At 31.7% G+C, this 27329-nt stretch overlaps 3 protein-coding genes across 3 annotated transcripts; 1 reads left to right on the top strand and 2 right to left on the bottom strand.

Annotated features, from left to right (window-relative positions):
• Nucleotides 1-1804: 1804 nt before the first annotated feature.
• Nucleotides 1805-3594, bottom strand: TRIADDRAFT_58485 (uncharacterized protein; the record flags this gene model as incomplete). The annotated part of the gene is made up of 6 exons (XM_002114679.1): nucleotides 1805-1817; nucleotides 1980-2028; nucleotides 2115-2117; nucleotides 2180-2614; nucleotides 2732-3007; nucleotides 3189-3594. The coding sequence occupies 6 exons, from the start codon at nucleotides 3592-3594 to the stop codon at nucleotides 1805-1807; spliced, it is 1182 nt and encodes a 393-aa protein (XP_002114715.1).
• An 11980-nt stretch (nucleotides 3595-15574) lies between these two features.
• Nucleotides 15575-18177, top strand: TRIADDRAFT_58486 (uncharacterized protein; the record flags this gene model as incomplete). Its single annotated transcript, XM_002114514.1, has 7 exons — nucleotides 15575-15700; nucleotides 16155-16251; nucleotides 16637-16757; nucleotides 16997-17099; nucleotides 17497-17586; nucleotides 17817-17873; nucleotides 18058-18177. The coding sequence occupies 7 exons, from the start codon at nucleotides 15575-15577 to the stop codon at nucleotides 18175-18177; spliced, it is 714 nt and encodes a 237-aa protein (XP_002114550.1).
• A 1217-nt stretch (nucleotides 18178-19394) lies between these two features.
• TRIADDRAFT_58487 (uncharacterized protein) lies at nucleotides 19395-26600 on the bottom strand (the record flags this gene model as incomplete). Its single annotated transcript, XM_002114680.1, has 24 exons — nucleotides 19395-19531; nucleotides 19706-19889; nucleotides 19977-20102; nucleotides 20701-20853; nucleotides 21076-21183; nucleotides 21409-21501; nucleotides 21630-21710; nucleotides 21874-22090; nucleotides 22267-22376; nucleotides 23135-23212; nucleotides 23332-23649; nucleotides 23764-23817; nucleotides 23960-24057; nucleotides 24185-24287; nucleotides 24443-24519; nucleotides 24624-24699; nucleotides 24827-24908; nucleotides 25127-25204; nucleotides 25302-25358; nucleotides 25439-25489; nucleotides 25556-25670; nucleotides 25799-25864; nucleotides 25985-26077; nucleotides 26555-26600. The coding sequence occupies 24 exons, from the start codon at nucleotides 26598-26600 to the stop codon at nucleotides 19395-19397; spliced, it is 2601 nt and encodes an 866-aa protein (XP_002114716.1).
• Between the last annotated feature and the right edge of the window lie 729 nt (nucleotides 26601-27329).

Here is a 27329-nt window from a genome sequence, read left to right on the forward strand (position 1 = left end):
CGGTAGATATAAATTATATATTACTTATTTTACTTCAATATCGACCAAGATCCACTTGGATTTGGTTCTGAATAGTACGTAGCTGAGAATTTCAATGTTCGTAATCATGTTGCTTAAAATGGTATATTATTAGCCTAGCTATCCCAATGTAAATACTGGGCAATCCATTACAGATTTTGCAATACAATTATGTAAATTATTGGATGAAGTTGATTGTGATCTCATCATTCGGCACAAATAGAGATTAGTAAAACACCTGTGCGCCTTCTCTGCTCGTCTTCAGTGCGTATTTGTAATATATTACGAAGTGTACTACTTATTACATTCTACGGTCAACTTTTAGTATAAGCTGTCCGTAATTTATGATAATTGCGTAATGTGCAAATACCAGTTCAGCTTTTTCCGTACTGTTTTCAATTAAAATCGATCTGCTTTGATTATTTTAATAAAGAATTGTTAGATCATTTGATGATACGGTTGTTTGTAGAGATTTCTGAACATTGTAACGTTGTCTTGTGTTTTTACAATATTCTAGTCATTATTGCAAATCTTGTGTCGAATGTCACAGATACTATACTGCATCTTCAATGAATTTAATTTTATAGCAAATAATGGTATACGCGCAAGTGCCAGAAATTAAACGATTGCAATTTTAGCTTACCCACTCATGGATATATTTTTAATAATACACCTAAATCTTTGAAAGTATCATAAGTGGAAAAAGATGGATAATCCAACGATCAGAATTTTGGTAACGAATCTTACAGAAAAATAATAAGAAATTAAAAGTAGCCGCGAATCCCTTTTACATTTATACAACCCAGTGAATCTTAAAACGGCGCTGCCCTTGTCATTAATAGCTACTTCGTATTATTAATTTATCATCTCATTAGGCGGTAAAATAATTTTAAATGACTGTAATGTAAATATCAATTAAAAGATGTTACTTTATTAAAAAGATAATATTGTTACAAAATATTTTTAAAATACGCCTATACTTGATTACTTGTAAGTTTGCCTTTAATATCCAGAGTACTTATATACCATGCTGGAGTTATGTTACGTAGATACGATAGATTATTTAAAGCATACTAGAATTAATTATTATATATCAGTAAAATGCTATTAAACTTAATAGAAAGAAATTTTTATAATATAGACCAATTGATAAACTATACGCTATCAGATCTCCTGATTAATAGGCCAGTTAAATATATTTTTAAATGCAGCAAGCAAACGAACGTTGCAATGAGAATAGTATAGCTTTAATAATGTTATATTCCATTCTTGATAAATAAAATACTGTACTTTTAATATGAATCCAGTTGTATTATGGATAACGGTATTTTAGTATGTGAGAATATATTTCACTGATAATTATAATCACCCATTTATTTGTACTTAGTAATCTACTATAAATGCTGGTTGCTAAGAAAATCATAATTTGCCTAAGAAATGATATGGTACGTGTGCTTACTAAGTTTTGATAACAATAATGCGAGGAGTAAGTAAAACATCCACTAGGGCAGGCTTATTTTCATTATAAAGATATAGCACTAGCTCTATCAATTGCTGCCATTAATTATTTATATTCCTTAGGCAAAACTCTAGTATGATATAATTCATCAGCGATAATAGGTTATGTAAACAGCATGATGATGTAAAAGCAGATGATCATCTACGGTGAGTGATAGAACATAAGATGATTACTTTTCTAGCGATTGTTTAACATTTGACAATTTTAGGCAATTACAATTAACTAGGAAGTCGATATATTCCTGATACTTTAATATGCATTATACTCTTATGCACTGTTCCTATAATTAGTAAAAAAATAAGTTGCAATTAATGACCTAAATGCTTACAATTAAATGCACATGGTACAGTATAAGCATTATCATCAAATAATTAATTTATAAACATACTTGAATTGACAGGCATTTCCATGATAGCCGAATTTGCAAACGCATAAATTATACCTATCGATGCAGTATCCTCCATTTTGACAAGCAGGATAACATATGCTATCTATAATGTGATAATTACAACAGAATAATTTCTAAAAGTTAAAAGTGTGTTTAAACGCACATTTTTAGGTAAAAACTAAATCTTACCTTCTATATCAATAGATATAATTGCAGTTATTAATTCTAATTTTAATCCAGCACACAATAGATACCTTTAATAACTTCCTTTTTAGAAGGAATTCTGCAGCACATGACACCTGTGGTAGATCCCTTGTTGTAGGTACACTTATTCTTTGCTTTCTTGCTATATTTAGAGTATAAATACCCATGTCTGCTGCACCCCTTTGGCTTAAGCTTATATTGGCACGATCGACCTAATCCAGCCATAACTGCAGTCTCCTTACAACGTAAACATTGCTTCGAGTTATGAGTTGCATCGTAAGAAAAACAGCCCTCTAGGAAGAATAAATCTTTCCAAGATATCTCATTTAAGGATTGAACATTTTCTATACTGCAGACTTGAAAATTATCACCACACAAATTACCACCATTTTTAATATGACCTTTCCATCGGCCAGGACAGGCTGAGATATTGTAGTATTTCCTTGGCAAACGGTTATCACCAGCAGCACAACCCTGATGACCTCCTATTTTAATATTTAAGAATGGTATGAGTCCAATAATCGCGGCATTAAATAGAATATGAATTATATATTAATGAATTAAATTTTTTCTGTGATTAGCATATCAGTCATTTTATTTACTTGCTCTTATTTTGATACTGTCTTGAGAAGTACCATCATCATTGGTCGCTAGGCATGTATACTCGCCATTGTGATGATGATTAATCTTGTTTAGTGATAGTTTGGACTGCGAATTTTTATTTATTTCTTCTACTTTAATTAAAGTCTTGTCCTTTAGCCATGCTATATTCAATGGTCCTTTAGCATTACTGACTTGACAAACAAGTAGAATATTTTCTCCAATGATAAAATTTGATTTATCTACAATAACTCTGACTTGGGGAAGTGATGGTATAGCTATCATTCATCGTAAAATATTAAATGATTGTATTATGATATAGCAAGAACAGTTGGCGTTAAAAATACTGCAACTTGCACAGCACACTATATTTTATAATTGCTAAGACATTGCTTACTAGGATGAAAATTTTAAAACATTTTTAGTGCACTTTTTGATAAGTAGATTCATCTCTCGTACCTTCTTTTTTACAGCATAACACCCCTGATGCAATCCCAGGTCGATAAGTACAGGCTCTTCTTAGTAAGCTATCAACACAACAACTAGCATCAATTTTACCTAGACCAATGCAGGACTTTGACATTAGATTTTGATGCTGACATGATTTCCCAACAGCGGCTAAATCATCACTTCCCCAGTGATCACTAATACATGGTTTACAAGTTCCACCATCTTGTGATGCATCATAAGCATAACAGCCTTCTATTGTCGTGGCTTCATTCCAAGTAATCTGTTTAAGCATACTAGATTCTTTCCAACTACATACATTCCATCCTTTTCCACATAAGTTACTTGCATTGCTAATGTGACCAGCCCATGGCCCACGACAAGCAACAATGTTGGTTTGATTAAACCTATGTGCCATGCTAACTTTACAAGCTGAAGAAGAAAAGACAGCGTTAAATATATTATCCGTATTGATCCATTATATACTCCACAAATGATTTCTAAAAACACGCATAAAAATTTTTCAATTAAAATTTATTCTTGCTTGACATCTTCTCATTTTAAATCTCGTTTATAATAGTAGCTCACAGACCATGTGCCAGCAGAAAGATTAAATCTCTACCAGAAATAGCTCTACAAATTTTAGATTTTGTGGAATTTCTATTCATCTCTTATGCTCTATCCATTTGTAATAACTTTACAATCATCTACTGGATTTTCAGCAGGTTTAGGGTTTATCTCATATGCATATAATGAATTAATAATAATATTATATAATTAACAAGCATTCTTTTCATGGATCCTCTATTAGTTTCATCAGAAATTTGTATTGTTATTGATTAAATGATCCTGAAACTCCTATGAAATGGCTTCACAAACATTATACTCGAATGAATCGCAACAAAGATACGGTTAAAAAGTATTTACTATATCCCACATCTAGATATTCCATGTATCTTTTCTATTCTACATCAGGCATAATTTCAGATTATACTATTGCTAGACCTTAAGAAGTTCATATCGTCATTTTTTATCTTTAAAACTATATGATATTTGTTAAAGAAAAGTTCTAAAAATTCCTCTCGCTATCGTGTTCATCTATCAATGTTAAATTGATTTCCTCATAAATATGTGAATGAATTCGTCACTGCGAGGGTCGTGAGATAGATGATGATTGGTTGCATAAGTATACACCTTAATTTCAGGACTCCTATTGTTGTTAGCAACATAACGTTATAAATTAATCGTCATTGATCAAATAGACAATGATAGGATAAATGAAGTTCTAGTCTTATGAATTGTGCATTGCCATTTATAACATGATTGGTTCAAGTCTACCACAGCGGGAGAAAATAATATAAAAGAAGATGAATGACCCTTTCATTGCTCATAAGTGACTTCACTTATGTTTTTATCGTTTTATTCAACTTAATGGCATGATTTGTTTGTTTTTCTGTAACTGGAACATAAAATTAAGCGATCATTTCCTAACCCAGTAAATAAATATTTGAATAGAGAAGAAATTTAATCCGTTATGGGTAAAATAAATTTCAAGCAAACCTGCTAAGACCAAAGAATAATATTAAGGATCAAGTTTAAGGCCTACTATTAAATGCGTAGCCTGTGAAGAGAATAATTTACATCAATTCTTCGCTCTTATGGATTTCAAAAGCTTTAAATAATGAAAGCTAAATTTTATTTACCGTGACTATATCAACAAAAACTTTCTTTAGTTACTTAAGCTAATCTAACAATGGCATAACATTGGATAACTCAACGTGTTCTGGCCGAATAGATGTTAGCTTAGACGGCGCGTGTTACACTTACTTAATGAAATTGAGAAAAATATTCGCAATATGAAAGTTAATCGCGTTAAGAGAACGTAATTTTTATCTTATACCAGAAATAAATATCTATATGTACAGTTAATTGAGTACACGATTAAACAAATAGCTAATCCTATTTTATTTATCGCGCCGAATAAACTCTCCCCTGAGCTGTATATGAGACATTGTAACTAGAACCTTACAGAGAAAAATGGCAATTTGCTCTTAACCCAAAGATACTAGAGCATTATATAATTATTGAATACAATCTTCCCTAAACCTATCAGGAGTTGTTATACTTGTTCGCAATTAATTATAGTACTTTAGTACCTTAGTATCGACGCAACATGTAATCTAAATCAATAATACTAAATCGTATAACTATGTTCAACAGAAGGGCTAAATAAGATAAAGACAGCCATATCCCACTTTATCAAGAATTACTTAGAATGGGCAATTCTGCTAGAACCTAACTCTACCTATTACATTATAGTAGGAACAGATAGATTTTAACTACAGCTAAAAATTAGTTATATCTAAGCACTTAAATAGGTTTACTACGGGTGTATTTTTTCGCCAATGAAATGGCTAATAACCTTATAAGGAATCTTAATGCGAAATAATTTCATTTTGTTTGTGGCCAAATAAAAGGAGAAATGAAAATAATTTCGGATTAATTATTCTTTGCAAAAAGTTATTTTTACTAAATTTAGCGATGCGACGCTTGTTATTTTACGAAATCACAGCTTTCCGCTTAATTATTAAATTAATTTGCTTCTAGAGGTTGTTATGATGAAATTTATATCTAGCTAGTAATATATTATATGATGTCTGTCTGGCAGAATTATTGACTCTAATTGCTACAGTATACGAGCTGGAACCATAAAGCCCTATTTTAACTTGAAATAACAAGAACTGTTAGCCGTGTTTTTAATTACCACAACTTGCGGACAAGAAAATCAAAAGCAATAAATTTATAAAATTAGTAAAATGCCATATTATCAGGTTAGAAACAATGGCGTATATAATCTATAACTATGATAGAGTGATGAAATTAAAATTTTCTTCTTCGACTAAATTATACTCGTTAAAGTGCATCAATATGATGATTAATAATACGATGATTTCTATCCGCTTTCATACCGTTGAGCTTTTTAGAGTTGATTGCTAACGAGGACACTTTTTGATTCAGATGGCAGCAGACTAAGGTAATAACAAGTAGCCTGATCAGTCTAAGGGTCATATTCAGCAATATGTTGAACCTATATCTTTCAGATTAGCAAATATAATTGTAAAATAGGTAAACTTTTATATTAGTAGAATGAACTGTAAAATGTTCAAATGATGAAATAAGGAAGTTGCTATTGGCAAGAATCTACAGTTTGTCGTAACGTAACAATTCGACAGGCCCTCTAGCCGTAAATCTAGTCAATCATATAGTACCCTTATAATATAGTTTTTTATTCTATTCATCACTTAGACAATAATTTACTATTAAGGAAAGAGATCATGCAGTCTATTACGCGGATAGAATCCTTAAGTTATGGTCATTAGTAGATATAACATTGACAAGTATTGTATTGAATAGGTTAACTTTTGCCTACAATAGTTCAATTGAGCTATTATCTGTCGAAATCACTTTAAATCGTTGAAAAAACATTTAATAAACGCTAATTGCTTTCATCTAGGATCAGTAACAACTGTCTTGGCCGAGGCAAGAATTATTATTGTAGAATACAATTCATTACTTTTTCAATTGAAAACGCTGTTCGAATTCTAAGATATTCTTAGCATACTAATATCACTGACAATGGTCAACGCGGTGTTGAAGAATAATATGGACGTGTTATATCAATAAATATTAACAGTCAATAGTGTCCAGAATATCTTCGAAAGAAAGGCAGGCTCGACTTTTAATATCCAGATCAATTGCCTTTAATCATTTGATTTCGTGGCATATCTATATAACTATACTTGTAGGTAGATAGATAGGTGGATGCAAGTTATAAATACTAACAAACGGGATATTACTTAACACAATTGATACAAACAGTTTCGTTCTTGAATGTTGAGGAAAATTACTATGATTCCGATCACATGGCTTAAAAGTTTGTTTATAATCCTTTTTTAATTCACCAAGTTAGCCAAAATTGCTCACTATAATCTAACTTAACCTTATATAGTGCAGTAGTGCTAGGTAAATTCATCGTAACATGTTATTTTCCCTAAATCTTTGATAAATAACTCGGATAAAGCAGAAAGGAATTTGATTTAACTAAATCAACATGGAAGATCGAAAGTTAATGCTCTGGTCATTAATTTAGCTAAGGGATAGCGTTAATCACATGTTCAAGGATTATAAATGCTTTTAAAAATTATCCCAAGCACCTAATACGAATTCAAATGCAAGGGAACAGTTTAAGCATTTGTTATGGCGCCATTCAATAATTCTATTGTAATGCATAAAATGAGCCTCAGCAGGATAGCTATTCATTGCTTTCTAGTATTAGGCAGTCGTAGCAAAAATAACAGCATAAGTCAATCTACTCCCCCAAAAACAGCATTTATCGTAATAATTATAGTTATAGTAAGTAAATTCATGATGAGATATTTTACTTCTAGGAGTATGAACATTTTTGGTGAATTAACATATTAGTTATCATTTTATCGGTGAAATACTTGATTTTAATTTTTTACATATATCTATTTAAACAAAGTAATTTCAATCGAGTACAGTTAATGCCTAAACGGGTACCTGATTGTAAATATTTTTTACGAATGATAATTAATCTATTTTTTACCAATGACGTTGGTAAATTTCAATTATCTCACTTATGTATGTGTTAAAATAAACTAAAAACTTGGCAATATTTTTCATTTGGGTCGTGTCAAATGTCAAGTTTATCATATTGATTTTAACTAATATCTTTATATGTGATACAAATAAATAATATCAATTTCCCATGGGACCTTAATTCTTTCCACTGAGTTACTGATATCACATAACGAGTAGAATCAAGAAGTTTACGCGTATACACGTATATGTATTTCGTATATTATATACATATACGGAACTTTTTTTATGAATAATTATAGAAAGCCTGCGGCACTGAGTGAACTCGATGTTAACACCAACAGAAGTTCCGTACATAATTTCAATCGTTTATCATTTTGTAGAAATTGCGCTGCTTTATGCATACTCTTTCTAGTTTATAGCTATCGAGACTTCCAATATACTACTCCTATGAAGTAGAGCGTCTGCAAATTTCGCCACAATTGAGGTTCGATAACTAATTGGACAAGTATTACCAGTTAAGTGGTAATCTACTTTAATTTAGTTTTAATATTACACAGTTTTTAGTATTAACTGTCCCTTAATTGATATATTCATCATAATATATTATACAGTATAAAATATCATACCGTCTTTATCTTCTGCTGAGCTAGCAACAGTTATAAATAACTTGGCTACAGTTCAAGAAATTAATATTTCAGAATTGAAAATTTATCTACCATACGTAATTCTATCAAATTCAATCGATAGGACTTTTGTCCAGGTTTAGAAATAATAGACAGCTGGATGCTTTGCTATTTGTTTGGCTGCACAACTGTCGCATAAAGTGTAGCAAAAGTAGTGCAGCTTTCTTAGTTACATTTATTAATCTTTATGTGACTCATCAGTTAATCAGTGATGCAATTATCCGCTATTAGATGCAATCCATCTAGTTATTACTAATTATAATCATAGATAATTAATGACATTGTATTTATGTTTATTATCTTCATATTTTTTTGCATAATTAGTTAATTAGTTAAATTTGGTTTATAGAGTAAAAATAAATGTACTATCTATGCTATAAAATCATTAATTATTGTGGATCGCTGTAAGCTTTATGGAATACCTGTTCCTTTTATTGGGACTAGCTGTAATAAAGGTTAATAACCAAGAATCGAAAAAACATTATGGCATTAGTATGAACAGTAGAAATAAAATTACTAGTAATGAACTACGGTACTTCAGGGATAAAGTAATTCTGATGACTTAGCATATAAAGATTAATAACCAACAATCGAAAAAACATTATGACATTAGTATGAACCATAAAAATAAAATTACTAGTAATGGACTACGGTACTTCAGGGATGAAGTAACTCTGATGACTTTGCATAATTAGAGATATCTAATTTCTAATGTTTGCTAGACTTGACGATATTTGAAATAAAATGGAAAACAGAAAACTTTTCTATAACTTATGTTTAATTACATGCAACTAGTACAGTCAACGTCAAAATTTGAGCAAGTAGTTATTGTTCTACTTAATGGATAATTATTGATTTATTAACTTACTTACATGAACGCTAGATACAACTTTAGCGTTGTAATGAACCTGATAAAAGGAATACCAATCACTACAATCTAGCAGGCTTCAGAGATGAGATGAATAAAGCACAGTTGTAAAGTAATATGATTTTAATTTACTGGCACCATAACTACTAACTCCAAATAACTTATAACAATTTGACGAATCAGTTGAGTTATAACTAGATGAATAAGATATAAATTATGATTGCTATACCTCATAACAATCGTGTGGTCAATGCAATTACGGTGCTTATTGATAAATTGATCTCTAGTGAAATCTTAATTACTAAATGGATTTCTAGTCACACAACGACAAATTTCTTATACTGTAATAACAAACTCTAAAGTAATATTTCAAGATATTTTCTCTCATCTTGATCATTTTTGTTCCAGTATTAACAGTAAGGTATGCCTATTTTAGGGTTAAGAAGAAAATAGGAAGCGTAATGTCTGGCATTATTAATGTACATTTGTAAGGCTATTAGTTTTATGCGAAGTAGACTTGACATTCCTCATATTCGTCTTTCTTCAATAGGAGTAAATTATTAAACGAAATCTCGTAATAGATGGTTGGAAAACTGATTTCGTCCTATAATAGTTAAAGCTTCCTAGAAAGAATGATGCAGATATCAGCAATTATAAGGTTCGTTTATTGCAATGAACCATATAATTAAAATCGTGATTCTTCTAAGCTGTCATTATATACTTTCAAGCAATATTACATTTTTACTCTCGACTTCAAAAGCAGTTACACTGCTTTTAATTAATGCAATTGAAAGAACAGTCCAAGTTTGCATGTCTTAAAGGCATCGTAAAAAATATTTTATCATAAAATTCAAAACATACATAGGGCAGTGACAACTTTGTTATCCTCTACGATATTATTTAAATATATTGCATCAGTACATGCGTTTTTAAGTTTCGGGTAATCAGTTACTATTTAAAGTACAATGGAATCCTATGTATATCAACTTACGCTAGAATAACGGTCAGTAACTTAAGACGATGCAAATTATGTCTAGCTATAGTTCTACAAGGTTACAATGTCGCATAATGATTGCAATTTATCGATAAAGAATTTCAACACTTTGCAAATTTAACTCATGGTGCAGGAAGTTTTAGATAGATCGATCTATATTACTGAATTGTTTATTTTACTATTCAAAAGAGCTAAGTTTATTTCTCTTTACATTTCCTAAATCTACACACATATTTTACATTCTGATCTCTCTCATTTGCTAGTACTGTACAAGTGAACATGTACCCTATTGTAATTGATACTGTTTAAAACATGATATATTATATAGGCGCAATCTATTTAGAACTTCTAGCTAATCTCGTAATGATTATGTAGTATGAAATAGTCTTGCTGCCTTAAACTCTACCATAAAATGCTGTACTACGACACACATAATTTATATTTGATATATGAGGTTTCTTCATTCTTCATTCTTTTTTAATCTTCGCAACTTACTTTTACCTGCATCATGTCTATAACTGTAAATTTTATTTTTATTTTTGAAGGAATTGGTTTCTAATTAGTTGACATGAAATTCGCTATGGTAGTTATAAGCCTACAGATTATGACATTCATTATCACTGATTAATTTTCATTTTTTCTTTGAAGAGAAAAATAAATCAAAATATTAAAGCCTTTGCTTCGTTTAATTGAGTAAAAGTGGATAAAATTCTGCAAGCAGAGAAAGGAAAAAGAAAAATGCGTATAACAGTGCTGGTTAATACTATCTATATTTACTGAACAGCAAAAATACATGATGAAAGGTCGTTTCTAAGCAGCTCATAGAATTGCTATAATAACAGATTGAAATCATTCAAGATTGGAAAGCTTAAGCCATTGGGATCAAACCATGTATTTAACCAATAGTACGGCGATAGAAAGATTAAAGTTAGATTATAGCGTTCTTATTCCTTGAATTTATTTAGGGAACTAATGAGTGAAAATGGCACGCCTAACCGATATTGAAGTTTAATTTTGTTAATTCTAATATGTTTTGCAGTTGAGGCAGTTTCTACGAATTCAAGCATACGAGCATCTCGGTTAGTAGCGTAGCACACCCTATGGTGTAGAAAGGATTCTCATGCCACATTTACGGAACATGGTGATTAAAATGTATTTTTAAACTTTTTAGCGACTCTTTAAGGAATTTATAATTATGTTGCCTCAGATCTATTAATGATTCATGTAGGTAGATTTTAATCAAAAGCACATCAATTTTACGCGTATCTACTAAACCAGGTAATTTACAATAAATGCACATGCAATCTATCTGCTTGATATTATCATGAAACAGGCATGCATATGTTCTATTAAAGTTTAATGAGCTCGCTAATGTATCATAAAGCTTAAAGTGTAACAGGAATCACTTATCTGTGTTTGTATCTTGGTGTATATTATACCCGTACGATGATAGACGAGTATGCAATGCTGTACGCTTAAACCGCCAATTTCGCAGAATTTAGTAACAGTATAATGATGTTTAGCAGAATAAAAAGAAAGAAAACATGTCATATGCTTTTCCAATCTTTATTTTTGAGGTTAGAGATAGATGTGAAGCTATAGAGAAGATAGTGCACTTTATACCGAGCTAACAAACTACAAATAGTATTTCTTAAAAGCTTCCTCCACTAATTTGTTCATTGATTGACGGTAGTTTCTGTGTAATCCGTGATCATTTACTACATTATGTGTGTCGCGAATAATCATTAAAATATGTGTATCGTTACAATTATACACTAAGTCCGAACCGTAGCGTAATGTCACGTCTGATAATTATAATTATAATAGATAAGTTATAAGTTATAATAAGCATAGATTACGAATTATCAACATGCTATGTTATCAAAATGCTTGTCTGTTTCGTGTCTAGGAATTTAGAAACTTAAATATCTGTATAGTACGATGCTGCTAAGTTACAAAATGACCCGTTACTATTACAACTAGAATCTTATAAAAAGGAAAGTTTTAAGACTTCTTCGGCATTACTTCGCACGAGCATTCAATTACTCCGTTAATGTATGTACAGTGCAACCTCAATAAAGTCAATTAATTAGTAGCAAAGTGCGAGCTTCATTTTATGAAAAGTATCACTAGTCAACCTCAAGATCCACCTCAGTATGGATAGCATAATGATGTTTGCAATGTTTTCCTTTCATGTACTTTTAATGCCATGCTTAATTTCAAATGCTCTGCCAACAGCTTGGCTGTTGTAAACTCAATCGTATTTCATTCATAGTGCTTATATGGCCTATTCTGCCTTAAGGTAAAACTTAACTTTAGAAGTTAGATGTCGTCATTTGGGCAATATTTCATTAGCATATTCACAACTGGTCGAGTACAGTAGGTATGACTATAAGTAAAGTTCACAATACGCGAATAATTCATTTTTAAAGTTGCTGACATCATGGGCAATCTTTGCTGATGCTAAATTACAATTTAATTAAAAGTACTTAGCTGCTGAAGTAAGTTCGTGAGATTGAATAGTGCCATAAAAAATGTAAACAAGAAATGAAAAAAGAAAATTATAAAAATACTGGAGATCGAATGAAGTGTGTTTACTGCAGTTTAGAATACTGTAATAAGTTTCGGATATTACTGTATATAAAGCTCAGTATTAATAATAACTGGAACATTGGATTAGCTAATTTTTGTGCTATATACTGTATAGCTAAAGAATGCATACCCAGAAGCTAATAATATCATAGAATTCTACATTATGCCATAGTCCCTGTCAAATTAGTATTGCAAACAGTTCTAGCCTAATCCACTTTTAGTTGTGGGCTACCAGATTACGCAATGTCCAGCTGCTATAGGAATATGGTTATTTGCCGGATAGTGTTTAATTAGGATCTGACACAATTGCCTTTTACACGGTCATATACAAGTCCAATCTAATCAAGGATATGCATACGGTAGTACTGTATCAAGCAGCTAGAAGTAATGCAATCATGCCCATGCTGTACATCCAGTCAATATCTTTCATGCTTTCCGAGCGATAATTTCTTGAGTAATCTAATGTATATTCGTAGGTGTATATTTGGATATTTGTTAATTTTTCTGTTTGAAGTTTATTTGAAGTACCTAACCCCAATATAGCACTACTCTTCTTTGTGAAGCTTGAATTATTGAAAGTATAAATGTTTCTACTAACAGTATTCCAATATTGAAGTAGCATGGTCGGTATAAAATCGACATTGGCGCCGATTTTAACACTAATTCAAATCACTTTGAATCGCAAATATTTCGATTAAAAGGAGCCGTTGCCAGCTTTACATTAGAAAAATATGCCTAGCCAACACTATTAAAGGCTCAAAATTTTAGAAAGAGTAAGAAATTACAAGAAAACACTCGAATAATAACACGAAACTATACAAGCACTGCCCCAGTTAGCCTCCAAGAAAAAGACAGTGTGAAGCAACTGTAGTTTTAAAAGTCACTCTGAAATTAATCTAAGCTTCACTAGAAGTACAGTCAGTTCAGTATAATTTGAATCTTGCATGGGGAGCAATACTATTATAAATGCCTACATCAAAGTCACGAAATTACAAATTATTAAAATATTTAAATAATTTTTTGTACACGTACAGTATATGGAAAAATTGACATTTGGCGAGAATTATAGATGTCAGGGTGCAACGCGAAAATCGCGGTACCAGTGCTCCCTATACATCCCATTCTGGACAAATCTCGCTTGGATGGACGGACATTGTCATGTGTTTCTTGTGGTCAAAGTCATGGCCTACCAAGACCAATAGTGGAGTAGACATGTCGGACTGGTTGAACCGACCGAACCTTTACTAGTAGCTGATGATTTGTATTTGAAATTGCAAATCAACATCAATAGAAGAAAACGCTTTTCTTTTAGTGGTCCGTGGCAGTATGTATCAAATGCGTGTTATTTTATACATATACATATGTAAATACATGGGAGTCGTATCATATTGATGTTGATACAGTACTTTAGAATAGTGTAGATTCGTATTTTTATACATGATATTGATCCGAAATTGTAAAAGAGAACAAAATAACTGCAGAAAAAATTTACCCCCAAAATATCAAGGCTCAAGGGTGTAAGAAACTACTCGTATTTACGAGGAATTTTAGCCAAATTTACAGTAAATCCCTTGAAAACTTAACGAGCTAATTCAAGGCACTACGTGAGACTTGCCATTTGTTGGAATCTATTGGAGCACACAATACAGTACCCCATAACACCTAAACTACACTAGCATAGAGTACTAAATTGGTAACTTAATGATGGATGAAAGGAGAGCAACTATTCCGGCCTCTTATCATGCAAGCGTATTGAAGGTATCGGGCATGCGCACTTTCACTGAGGTACTACAGTACATTGTACAGTACACTACTGTACTGTACAATGTACTGTACAGTTACTGTGTACTGCCAGGCAGTGCCAGCTAATTTTTTCCCTTTTTTTCTGCTTTCCTACTTTTTCCTCAAGTTGGCCCCAAACTCAATCCTCCTCAGGTGTAAAAAGAAGGGTACACTATTAAGCTGGGGAATACTGGGAAAAGGATAAGAATTAGCAGATAATATTCCCTGTAATCTGACAGCCAATTTAGGAAAACACTGGTGGAGAGGATTGTGTACCGTTGCAAATATCCGGTACAATTAAAATGACCAGTGTAATAGTCAATGCCCATAGTTTCAGTAAGGTGAACGAGCATTTCCGGTCCCTCCCATTTTAGTAGACGATTTCTAGTCCCTAGTTGAATACTAGCAATAAACTAAAAGTTACTGTATCTCATCGTAATGAATCATTCACTTACAGAGTTTTACGATTAATACCCTCGGTAGATTGTTCAGTATCATAAGTCCAAGCCAGTTTTTACTACTTAATGTTTACTGTACTACCGCTGACCGTACCGAGGAGAAATCAATCACTGTCTCATCCGACCAATGTCGATCGATATCATTAGGATAGAGATCTTTGTAAAGCAAAAATGGTCTGCAATTAATCCTACTCTATTCTATACAACTCTTACTTTCAATTCTAGTTTATAAAGCAAAGACTGAAATACGTTCGTAGATAGGCGCTAAGTTGCCGATGTTTCTGATTGTACAAATACCAGTAAACGACTATACGTGTGATTATTACTGTAGTAGACATTATCCAGTGTGATACAAATTCAACGACTTAACTTTTGCTTAAACTCAATATTATTACGGAATGTATTCTTCGGTTCCACCTCCAACCCACAGTAATAATTGTAAATCAGATAATCCATCTGTCGAGGAAGTGACGAATAGAACGGATCGGGATTTATTGAAAAATGTGCCAGAACGTATACAACTGGTAAATAATTACTGCATTAGGATTGATTTTAAATTCGATTCATAATTTAAAATGTACTGATAAATGGTTAGCCCTTATGATATTTTACATCACAAAGCGCCCTTACTTTACTCTAGAGTTACCTGTAATCGATTATTGTAATGCTAGTCGAGCAGACTAACCGTCTAGAAATAATAAGAGAGTGATATCACAACTATTACTATCAACAGTTCAGCTGTTGTAGAAGTATTCACCCTGTATACCACAGTAAATGGAATACGCTGATATCTTCATTTGAATAAGTCTTTAACTTAAATCGTCGATGTTCAGTTCTGTAATCAGTATGACAATAACAGGGCAGTAACATAGCATTCATTGAATGATGTTATTCTAAACATGGCGGCTGAACCAAAAAAATTTCGTAATGTAGTAGGATATCAATCAATCAATTGATATTCGATTTTAACATCATTAGAAATTTGCCCAATTACAACAACGCAGGAAAGATTGGAAAAATGATAAAGGAGATCAAAGAAGGACGGATAAATTGAAAAAGAAGATTACAAGAGATGGTTCGTTACCCTATAATAACGTTGCTTGTTTAATGAACTTCATTGCACAATTGACGAATGACTATCACAGTAGATTTTATCTACATACTGTGGTTGTTAACAAAGCTGCCAATATAATCAATTGTAAACTAGGAATAGTATCCTTCGCTGCATTTTCGTTGAAATTGTATTTAAAATCCAGTCATTACGTAACTTTACTGATGACTTATTTACACTGCCAAACATAGTGAAGAGCTCTCTTTTTCAATTAAAATTACATTCCACTCTGTTATTACCTGCGCCGTACCGTACAGGTGTACAGATGACATTCTTTTGCTTGGATTAACCTTAAGGATAAATTCTTAAGGTTAATATCTAATGAAAGACGTTTAAATTGATTGACTAGTTGTTAATCAGCTACAAAATAATGACGTTGACGTGAATACACTGAAAGATGTTGGAGTCACAATACCTGCTGCAATTTGTAAGCGAAATAAGAAGACAGTTCAATCAAATGAAAGTCACCAGTGAGTTCAAGAAACTGCATATTTTTATCATACTTATATACTGTAAAGATCGTTCCAATGATGTACTGTAAATGACATTAACCTAAATATTTACCTAAATGTAGTCCATGTATCTATGTATAGTCAATGATTCACATGTAACTTGAAACGAAAATACTGGAATGCATACATATTTTTACATCAGTTATCGTAAATGCTATTTATGAATAGATATAAATTGTTTTACGGTACTTTTTTAGACCGATTAAAAATGATGCTATTAAATGGCAACAAATTAAAGAGCGATTAAAGGCTGAAAATCCTTACATTGAAGAGAACGCAGATCGACAATACAAAGCTAAGGTGGGTAGAGATGTTTCTGATATTTTTAGGACGCGATCATCTAAAATGGAACGTGTTTACGTGCATGAAAGACGATAAAAGGCGTAAACTTACTTTTCAATAGGCTAAATGAAAACTATGATGATGTATAGATGAAGTATTGAAGTAGGTTACTGTTGTTGAAGTTTATTATCTAACCGTGCTGTCATCAGTCTTGAAGGCCAATCACATTTATCATAGTCTTAGCATACTAGTTACTAGGAAAAATTATAAAGAGACTATCTATGATTGCGGCACTTCCGTAAGTAGATTTACTGTTAGTAATAGTTTTTGAGAGGATACAATATCACGAGTATTCTTTTAATTTACTCACCTTGAAAGTAACTTACTGAATTTTACCTTTTTCCTCCATCTTCAGACGAAAATAGAAACTGATATCGACGAAGCAATAGAAGCTGGTGATTACGATAGAGCAGAAAACCTAAGCAGTCAAATATCAAACCTACAAGTATGTTGAATGCAAACCCAGTGAAACAGCTAAGCTTTATATCAAGCAGCGACGTAGATTGTAATCTCTCACAGATTGATAGGATTAACTTATCTTCAAGTACTCTTTTACTCTTCGGGATTTGTAATCCTTCGAGGCATGATAATCACTAGGCTATAAAATTTTTTTCTAAGGTGTTTTTATCGATAAAAGTATTGCTCATTAACAACGAGTTTTTTGTATACTGCTAGTTTGCTACAGAAATTACCAACGCTATTAGACGTTTAAAGTATGAAACTTCTCTACAGGTAAGAGCGTGGTAATTGAAGCTTATAGCTTTATGCGCTTTCATATCGCTAGTTGACCTTTTCCCTCAACTCATGACAAAAAATAACTGTTAATGCTGATTTTATACTTTATTTCAATCACAAATTACGCCTATACTTACAATGTTAACGCATGTTAACTCTGTTATATAGAACATTCCGACAGAAAAAAAACGCAAGAGGCGGAATCTTTATTGGACGTAAGAACTATCCTTGCGATAAAATGATTACATACTTTCATTTATCGTTAATGTTTAATTGTGACTCAATATTGAAGTCGTCATAAATATCATATATTGCTTAAAGGTTCGAATCGAAACAGAGATGGGAGACAAAAGGAAATATGTGAAGCAAAGCAGTTCAGTATATCCGATTGCGAGGCTGAAATTTACATCATGTTATTTGAGGATATAGTGATCTTATTTCTTTTGCCCATTATTATTCTTTATTGGTTCGCTCCCGTACTGTTGACAATGTAACTATGAAAGTTGCTTCAATTGTATTCAGGTATGGACTACTAGAATAAAACCTTGATTTTTTTCTAGTAGTCCATGATTCAGGATCGTACTGTAAATAACTAAGCGGTAAAAGCATTTCTTACACTTTGTATTGTGTATAACTTTCTTTGTATAACTTTAGAGAGCCCTTGAGTTAAGTTATTTATGGTGTAATGTAATCTAGTCTTTAAAAATAAATGTTACTTTATAATTTGCGCACTTGATGTTCTCTATTTGTGAATCGTATGTGAAAGTGGTCACCCTTCCAATGTACAGATTACTAAAATACCAATATCATCCAGAAAGGAATGGTTAGAAATCGGAATGACGTTGAGTTTCAGACAGCTTCTCACATTACGCTGAAGTAGTTGGACGGACATCGGTGGTTTTTACCCTAATCAGAGTACCGTTTAATTAGTCATCAAAAATGTAGTCTGAAGATGAACTAATTAGATTTAATAAACATAATGACGATTACAAATTCTTACTCTTTATTGAACTTGACAGATGACATGGTCATAAAATTATCTGCATCTAGTTGACGGTCATTTATCTTGCTATCAAGGGTCGATGTAGTTGCTAATTTAGTAGAAATAAAGATGCTGCTGGTGAGATTATAGTCCACAATGAAATTGCTGCTATGCTAACGGATAATTTTTCAAACAAAACATTGCAGTTATTCAATGCACTGTATACGATTGGTTAACCAGTAGTATCAAACTTTGCCATGATAGACCGCTTAATATTCGATATCATGACCAGAGTAGCTAGAATTATCTGTACAATTAGAGGTTACTACTTTTTCTATAGGCGGTTCGAATTCCAACTCAATAATAAATTAGAGCTTAGAGCACTTACTTAACCGTTAATACCATTCATTACTATAATCACTGCAATAATCATTCCTACGAAGTGCAGTATATAGTATGATATCTTGCGTCTGTATAGACAGCAATACTACGCTACATCTTCCTATCAGTTATTACTACAAAACTATAAAGAAATATTAAGATAGAAAATACTTTTGCTTATTAGCCTTACGTCGATATGTTGAGGTATCCAATAAACCCTGGCCGACTTTTAGCGCTACAGTTTCTCTTATAACAGGAGCTAATTGTAGCAGTTCTAAATAGCTACAGATCTCTGTGAAAAATGGTTAAAGATTTGATCGAGCTCAATCATTTCCTGTAACACATTAGATTAAGTGCAAAATGTGGTCAAAAAATTAGTTAAAACCGTAAATGCAACATTTTTAAAGGCCATGCTAATTTAATAATTTCATTATTTTCCAATATAATGAAAGTTTTATGAGGATACGTGCACATCGTGGAATAGGAACAGCATTATAAGGTTCTTGACAAAATGCTGCCGATTCGGCATATAGCCATCTTAGTAGTCTATCTGATACCAAAGGACAGATATTTTCCATTGCTTCAATAAATTCATCGATCGTTAAACAACTTGGTATAGTTGCAGATACTTTAATCAATTTGCTCTCATTCTGTAAATAAATTATAAATTATAACGAAACTCAATCGCCAATACTAATCAGCCAGGCATGAAATAAAAGCGCTAAGTAATAATAAACCTCTAAGATACGAGGTTCTTTGCACTTCAAAATTGCATAAAGGAAAAATTCACAAACGATGTGTTTATTGGCTCTATTTTCGCTAAATGAGATATAGTCAATAATGAATTGATCCAAATCGTCTTCCTGCAAATAAGATAAATAAAAATATTACTTGGTTTGCATTGGAATTTGACAAGGTACTGTAAGACTGAACAATAATCTTCTCAAGAGATGATGCCACTTTCGAGCACAATATCTCCAATTTAGTGATAACTGGCTTCATTCTATTTGTATTAGAAGTACAATAAAAAATATTCCGATTTGCAGCAAATACCCACATCTAAATGGCAAAGGTACAAGTCTTAATTGACTAACTACGACAAATATCACTATCTACTCGTATATTGTACTGATTTTAATCTGCAAAAATGAAATGGTACCTGCCAAAATTAGATACAGTATGCAATGTCGTCAGCGTTATCATGACTTTGTTAAAAGTATTAAATTTAAAATTAGTGATCAACACGGTAATCTCCAAGTCACTAGTGACTTTTCTTCCAATACTTTCACTTAATTAACCAATGCTATTCGTTAGTAGTGATATATTACTACCGTGAAAGTTTCTATGGAATTCATAATTGAATTCCTGTGTTAAAGGGAAAGGTTGAAGATGTGAGGGTATGCATGTATACACGCTCTTACACTATAATTTTGAGACAATGATAGTGGAATTTCTGCTTACCGTGAGAAATGGATAAATTATCTTTGCAAATTCCTTAAAATCTGCTGCTTGTTGCCAATTTACTCTATCAATGAAATCATTATTTAATAAGATATATCTGAAGCAGACAGGATCTAAGCCACCTCCTAGTTCTTGTACGAACAGTTGCAAAGTCTACCATGGAATTCAGAGAAGAAAAAGCAGCGTAGAGAATAAAAAAAATTTTAGCGTTTTTAAAACATTAATTACCTTGTTATAGTTACACTGGGAACATTAAGTACATTAACTTATCGGTATAATCAATCTCTAGCTATAGCGCATAATATCAGTTTTGAATCTTAGGATAATCTTTTACCGTCTAGAACGGATAAGAAGCATTTTATTTTTAAATTTTACCTTATTAGTCGGAGCGTAAGTTTCTAGACCTAGTATGAAATCATGCATGGAAAGGTAAACAACATCCCAGACAAGGTAGCGATCATAGAAAAACTGATACAACGAGTCCTATCATCACAATTAGAAATAAAAAGTGAGTACAATGTATGTTGCCATGATTGTAAATAACTTCTGCTTGAATATTAAACAGTTCTATTAAGATTTTAACCGAACATTAGGATTTAGGAAATTGAATATGATTGATAAAAGAAGTTTGCAAACAAATTTTCAAAGGTATAGCTCCAGTAATGATCACTTGGGAGTTTATGCTTCATGATTTAATATCCCATTTACCGAAATGGTGCATGGATGAACATCCTCTGTATGAAATTCATCTCGATAAACGATATATGAATAGAATTGCTTGACTAGCGATAATACACGTTCCTGTTTAAGAAATTATTTCATCGTAATGATTTAAAGTTAGCTCCGTATCGGATGTGATAGGATAATTTATTATTATAATATCCGTAAACATGTAAAATGAAAAGTTGTAAAACGTTTATCAATCTTACCTCGTTAATTGGGCGAGAGATTTCGCGTGATAAAGTCGAACGTATATTGAAATCTTGCCAAATAAAATCATAAGCTGCTTTCTATTAAGGTGCAATACAACCATTCCATTATTATTTTATAATCTTTCTCTATAATTGCTATCAATAGTATGGTATTTACACCATTCAATTTTACTAGATTAATATTATATTAAATACACAGAGTAGAAATCTCTTTAAATGGAGGAAAAGTTGATCCACTAACCACAATGGCCATTCTAATTGTTAAAGCAATGAAAGATTCAATATTTACCATTTGTTCTTCCGTTGCACCAGGTTTATCCTTCCCTGGCTGTAATATCTCCTCAGGTGATAGCTCTTGTAAGTTGAGAAATTCATCTGATTGCCGACGAAGCAATCGTGAAACCGAAGACATTGCTAGAACTTGCTTACTAGCTGCTGCAAAGCTTTTCGATGTTGCACTTTGTAGCATAAATCAAGTATAAAATGAACAGTAAAAATATCAATTTGGCAATAAAAGTGAATCTTATAAGATAATGCGGTATTATCACAGACGCTATTGGATGGTTCTTCGTAAGATCTTACTCCGCAAAAGGAAAATTCGTATTGAGAGGCTCAGTAGAGCTTAAGTCCTTACATTTTTGGCCTAAATTTCAGCTTTGGTCGAGTAATTTTTAGATGGGTACAATTTTCAGGTAAATTGACTGTGAAGGCATCCTTATTGACTTTATGAGGACAGAGAATGGTCTGTAATGAAGTAAATCATCAAGATATGAAAATTTTATTAAGTTTGCTAGATGCATTAAGTATATCTTCTTTCAATAGGCCGTTAGCGTTATTATCGGAAATCAATTCAGCTGAGACTAACTCATATGGCCACTGTTAGTAATTTCGCTATTATCGTAGGTCATGTTTTAATTATTATCGGCTATTAATTTCAATGTTATAATTGCAGAATTGATACAGAATTAATATCAAAGTGTAATAACAATAAGCTCAAGCCACATTGACTTAGACGAGTACTACGGTGTGCTACTACAATATTTATGATCATTACTTCCCTATCAGTTTCTATTAAAATCAATTTGTGGATAGCAATTGCTAGACTGTTGCTACGAGTTTAGAGTTTGAAAATAAACAATAATTTTTGATCAAATTAAGCTTTCATAGCACATAGATATCAGAGTCGTTCTGGCTCTATTTTATTTAATATATTGAAGAGATTTACGTACAGACACTATGGTAAAACATTAACTCAGCCATAATGCGATATTATTTCCGTCAAAACTAAAGGGTTACTAAAGTACCGTTCAGTTAGAAGTAGTAAGACAATATTCAAGTTTAAATCCATCCAAGATTGACTTGTTCGCCTTTATATATTTGTAACAAATGGATGTGATAACTGCCAGTAGCTAACTAACCATGAGTTAACCTTCGGAGAGATCAGTTACTAGGGTAGGCGATATACATATAGTATAGCATCAAAATAACTACTACATTCTTACCTTTTCGCCACAACTTGTACATAATTTAGCATCAGTAATGGGTAGAAACGTTTTACCATTATCAGTAGAAGCGTAGATCTATCAAGGAAAGGATTAAAAATAAATTATTCCACTAGAAATATGCAGATAAGGAATCATTGTTCTACAGCTTTTTTGAGAAGGTAAACCACTCTAGTCTGGAAGATTAAAATACTTACCATGGCCGCATACTTATTTAGTACTTGTTCTTGTGGCACAAATGGATCGTCCAAGTCTTGATCCTCTTTAGGTATTAGTCCATCAAATTTGACTATTTTATCACTACCATGCCTATCAATAGTAACTTGGCTTCCACCAGGTAGTGAAATAGCAATATCTTCATCATTTTCATCACTATCGTCCATGACACGGAGAGTTCGTGGTTTACTAGTATTGGATGGTTGCTTGTACGTAGCGGATTTATTAGTCTTAATATTAGATTCTAAATTCTTCATTTGATTTATTATAGCTTCTTCTTGCTTTTTTAAGAGAGAAATCTTTTTGGGGGCGGGAGGGAGGAGAGAGAATTAAGTGAAAAGTTAAGATGAAATGTTAACATACCGTAGATGAGAATACGCTCAATTTAAAGTTGGATAATTTTTTTGACCTACTTCAATGGTAATGTCTTCGATATTTCTTTTAAATCGAGCTTGTACATCGACATACTAAAATAGTAACAGACAAACATGAGAAAATTACTAAATCATTTCAAGGGTACAATTTATTTCTCTATCATATACAGTGCATGATAAGATTCGTTTTATCGACTGAAAGGTATTTAAAATAATCCCTATATTTATTCAGTACTTCTCTAGCAGCTTTACTAAATTTTCTAGCTTGTTTAGCATCTAAATTTTCAACATTAGCCTGCTTGTTTCCTCTATTTTCCATGTAATCATCGTATTCTTTTCCAATTTAAACCAATTGCGAAGGGAATCATTAGTATTATTGATTTACGAATATATATTAAAGTAAAGCAAGGTATATAGCAATCAATTTTCTTTCTATACGATCATATCAAAATTAAGAGACCTTCAATGATTTGATTTCTTATGATAAACATTTGCTTTAACATCTCCTTAGCTTCAACCGCATTGCTATTAGCTTGACTCTGTAAATAACATTGAGTAATCACCTATATTAGTTCATATTGATAGAATTATTGCTTACGTAATTCATAGTTGATTGTCAGTAAGAAGAAGATCTCAGTTAATTATTATTTTCTATCCATTATAAACACATACTACAGCATAAGAGCGCTCTACAATTAACTTTAATATAGAACTCTACCCATCTGGTTGATATCACCGGCTTTTTTGAAGACATCTTCCTTTTCATATCAAATTTTACGACTGGGTCAAGAAATGCTATAGAAACATGATTACATTAGGCACTCGAATTAAAAATTACGGGATTTAAGGAATGCTTATAACGTATAAAGAATTCGCGTTCATTTAAAGATATCACATACAATCATCTAATTTATCGTAACTTCGACGAAATTCTTTAACGTAATTTAATTCGTTTTTCGTCCTCGTTAGTTGAAGCTAAGTGAGTTATAACAAATTAAGATTAATTATTAAAGTAATTAGCTGCTATAAAGTAGAATAAAATAACAAAAAAGTAGCAAACTTTAAACTAACATCTATCAATGGAATAAGTGATGATACAAACTTTTAAATTATCGCTGTCTTTGGTCTTTTTTTGAAGAACTTCATCATGCCTTGCATTATTATTCTCCATCTCGTGTTTCATTCTGAGCAGGAAATTACACATTAATAATATATTGTGATAGAGTATCAGTCTAAGATTAAGTCTAAGATTAACAAACTAGCTTGTATCTTGGGTAGAATTAAATAATAAGCAAATTTAAATACCGATTAATTATAAATGATAATAGAAGCGATCAAATAAATATATAATATAAATATATTGGCAAGAACAGAGTCATAATTATTGTAATTTTTTATATACCTAATCAAGTCTTCGTCTTTAGATTGAATCTTATCTTCTAATTGATCAATTTCCTTACGAAATTCTGCTTGCAAATCTCTATTTTAATTGATGGATATGTCATAAAATCAGTGGAGTTGCTGATTATAGAAATTTGGTTAACAGTCTATATCTGAGTAGAAAATCCACATCATACAAGAGTCGTTTAATTCGCATATTAGCTTCGTCTAACTCTTCATTCTTTTCCTTTATCCTAATTAATCAATAATGAAGGCATGAGATAATGAAGATAGCGACAACTAGCTTAACTGCTATGAAAACTCGAAATATTACATTTTATTGAAATCTTTCAAGTCTTCTTTTAATTTATCAGCGTTTTCGTTCCTAATTCAGAAAATACGTTAATCTATTTTAAATTAATACTTGTATTTTGTTACATATTCATTTTACCTTCTAGTATACAGTTCCTTAACTAAAATAAAATAGGGCATTTTATATAACACGGGATTGTTCTGATTCTGAACAGTTCTGGACATGGAAGAGTATTCATCGCTATAGACGGAGTCTATATTAAGAATATAAATTATACGATTGCTATTCTTTGACTTTTAAATATAAGGTAATTTAAACTCATCATTAACTTAATGTACTGTAAATGTAGACATAAAAGAAATATACGTATCAGTAACGTACCAAATAGTTCTTCGCGGCAGATTTGGATAACTTTCTGAAATACTCCTAGATGAGGTAATATCTCCTCTATTTGTAGTTGAAAATGTGATATCGCATTTAATTTAATATCGCCAATTTAATAAATTATTTCAGCATTAAATTATCTATAAAAAAAGAAAACTGAGCTTGATCTAATTTTACATTTACCCAAAACTTCAAAACATGTAAATGTTCGTTCTTCACTCGGGCCTGATTTAGCCTTTTTCTTTAATTCTAACAACTTCATCTCATACTTCAAGGCTAGTTTACATGATGAAATTATCAGATTTAGCTAAAATCTAGTAGATTTCTATCAGTTTTGAAGGATTCGTTGCCATACACTATTGACACTTATTTTTTGGAATCTCAAATTTCTAATGATACACTTGGTAAGAAGTCTAAAGTTAATGCACGCATGAAAGCTACATCGATGGTTTTGGTATAGTAAGATAATAGTTGACTCCGTTAGTTGTTTATAAATAATATAACTTAATGACACTAAACGTTTGCAAAAATTAAAGCTTCGTATAAGGACATGATAGATGCCTGTTTTTCTTGCGTAATACGGTGTATGCATTGAGCTCATTTTGGAACATAGCGAGAATGCAGATGTAATTTATTAAGTTTACAGTTTCTAACCTAATTATCATATAAAAACTGCAAGAGTTTGATCAAGCTTTTTAAAATGTATTGATGTCAGTTAAATTATAAAGGTTCTTGTAGATAACATTTCTATACAGTACTTGCCTGGTGAATTTCCGGTAAATACGCCTCCTTTATCCATATTGAAATGTTGGATTGTACTAATCTATAATACGTTATTAAACAGCGTAGATTAATCATCCAATAGCATTCATTTCTTGATTTTTACGAGATTTCACTCGTTGATATTATTAAGTCCCTAGATTTATCTCATATGATACACATTACTTATTATATCATCGCTGTTTATATGAAAGTTTAAATAGCCAGAAAGGGGCATGTTACTTTCAGTTGCTGCCAATTTTTACGGAGTTAAATGAAATATACTATAGCTTGGACTTTAAAGCTCCATTAATGCAGCAATAATTATATAATTATTAAAGAAAATATACAGGAATGACTAAATCTAGCGAAATGTTCAATATATCAGCAGTGACCTAAAACAACGATTTTCCACTAATAAATTACAAAAAATGTACAGTAATATTTCCGCATAAAAGATTACAACTGCAAAATATTTGTGTCACTGTAGCTTCTTAATAGCGTACGTGTATTATTGGCTATTAAATATGAAATACTATATAGACGAAAGCTACGTTATTTATCACCATACTTCTAATTTATCTATGTTGCAATCACAGTTACTGATATTTTTTTATCAGCAAAGGAGTAATGGTCACCTTATATCCGATGAAAAGTGATTTTTAACTAGCTGCATTCATTTTCATATATAGTAATTGCTACAGACGCAATGAGACGATTATGTCATTGAAGATGCAGTTTCTCAAACACTAAATTAATCTTTAAAATG

This window comes from Trichoplax adhaerens, genomic scaffold (genome assembly GCF_000150275.1).
Source record: "Trichoplax adhaerens TRIADscaffold_8 genomic scaffold, whole genome shotgun sequence".
Lineage (NCBI taxonomy): Eukaryota > Metazoa > Placozoa > Uniplacotomia > Trichoplacea > Trichoplacidae > Trichoplax > Trichoplax adhaerens.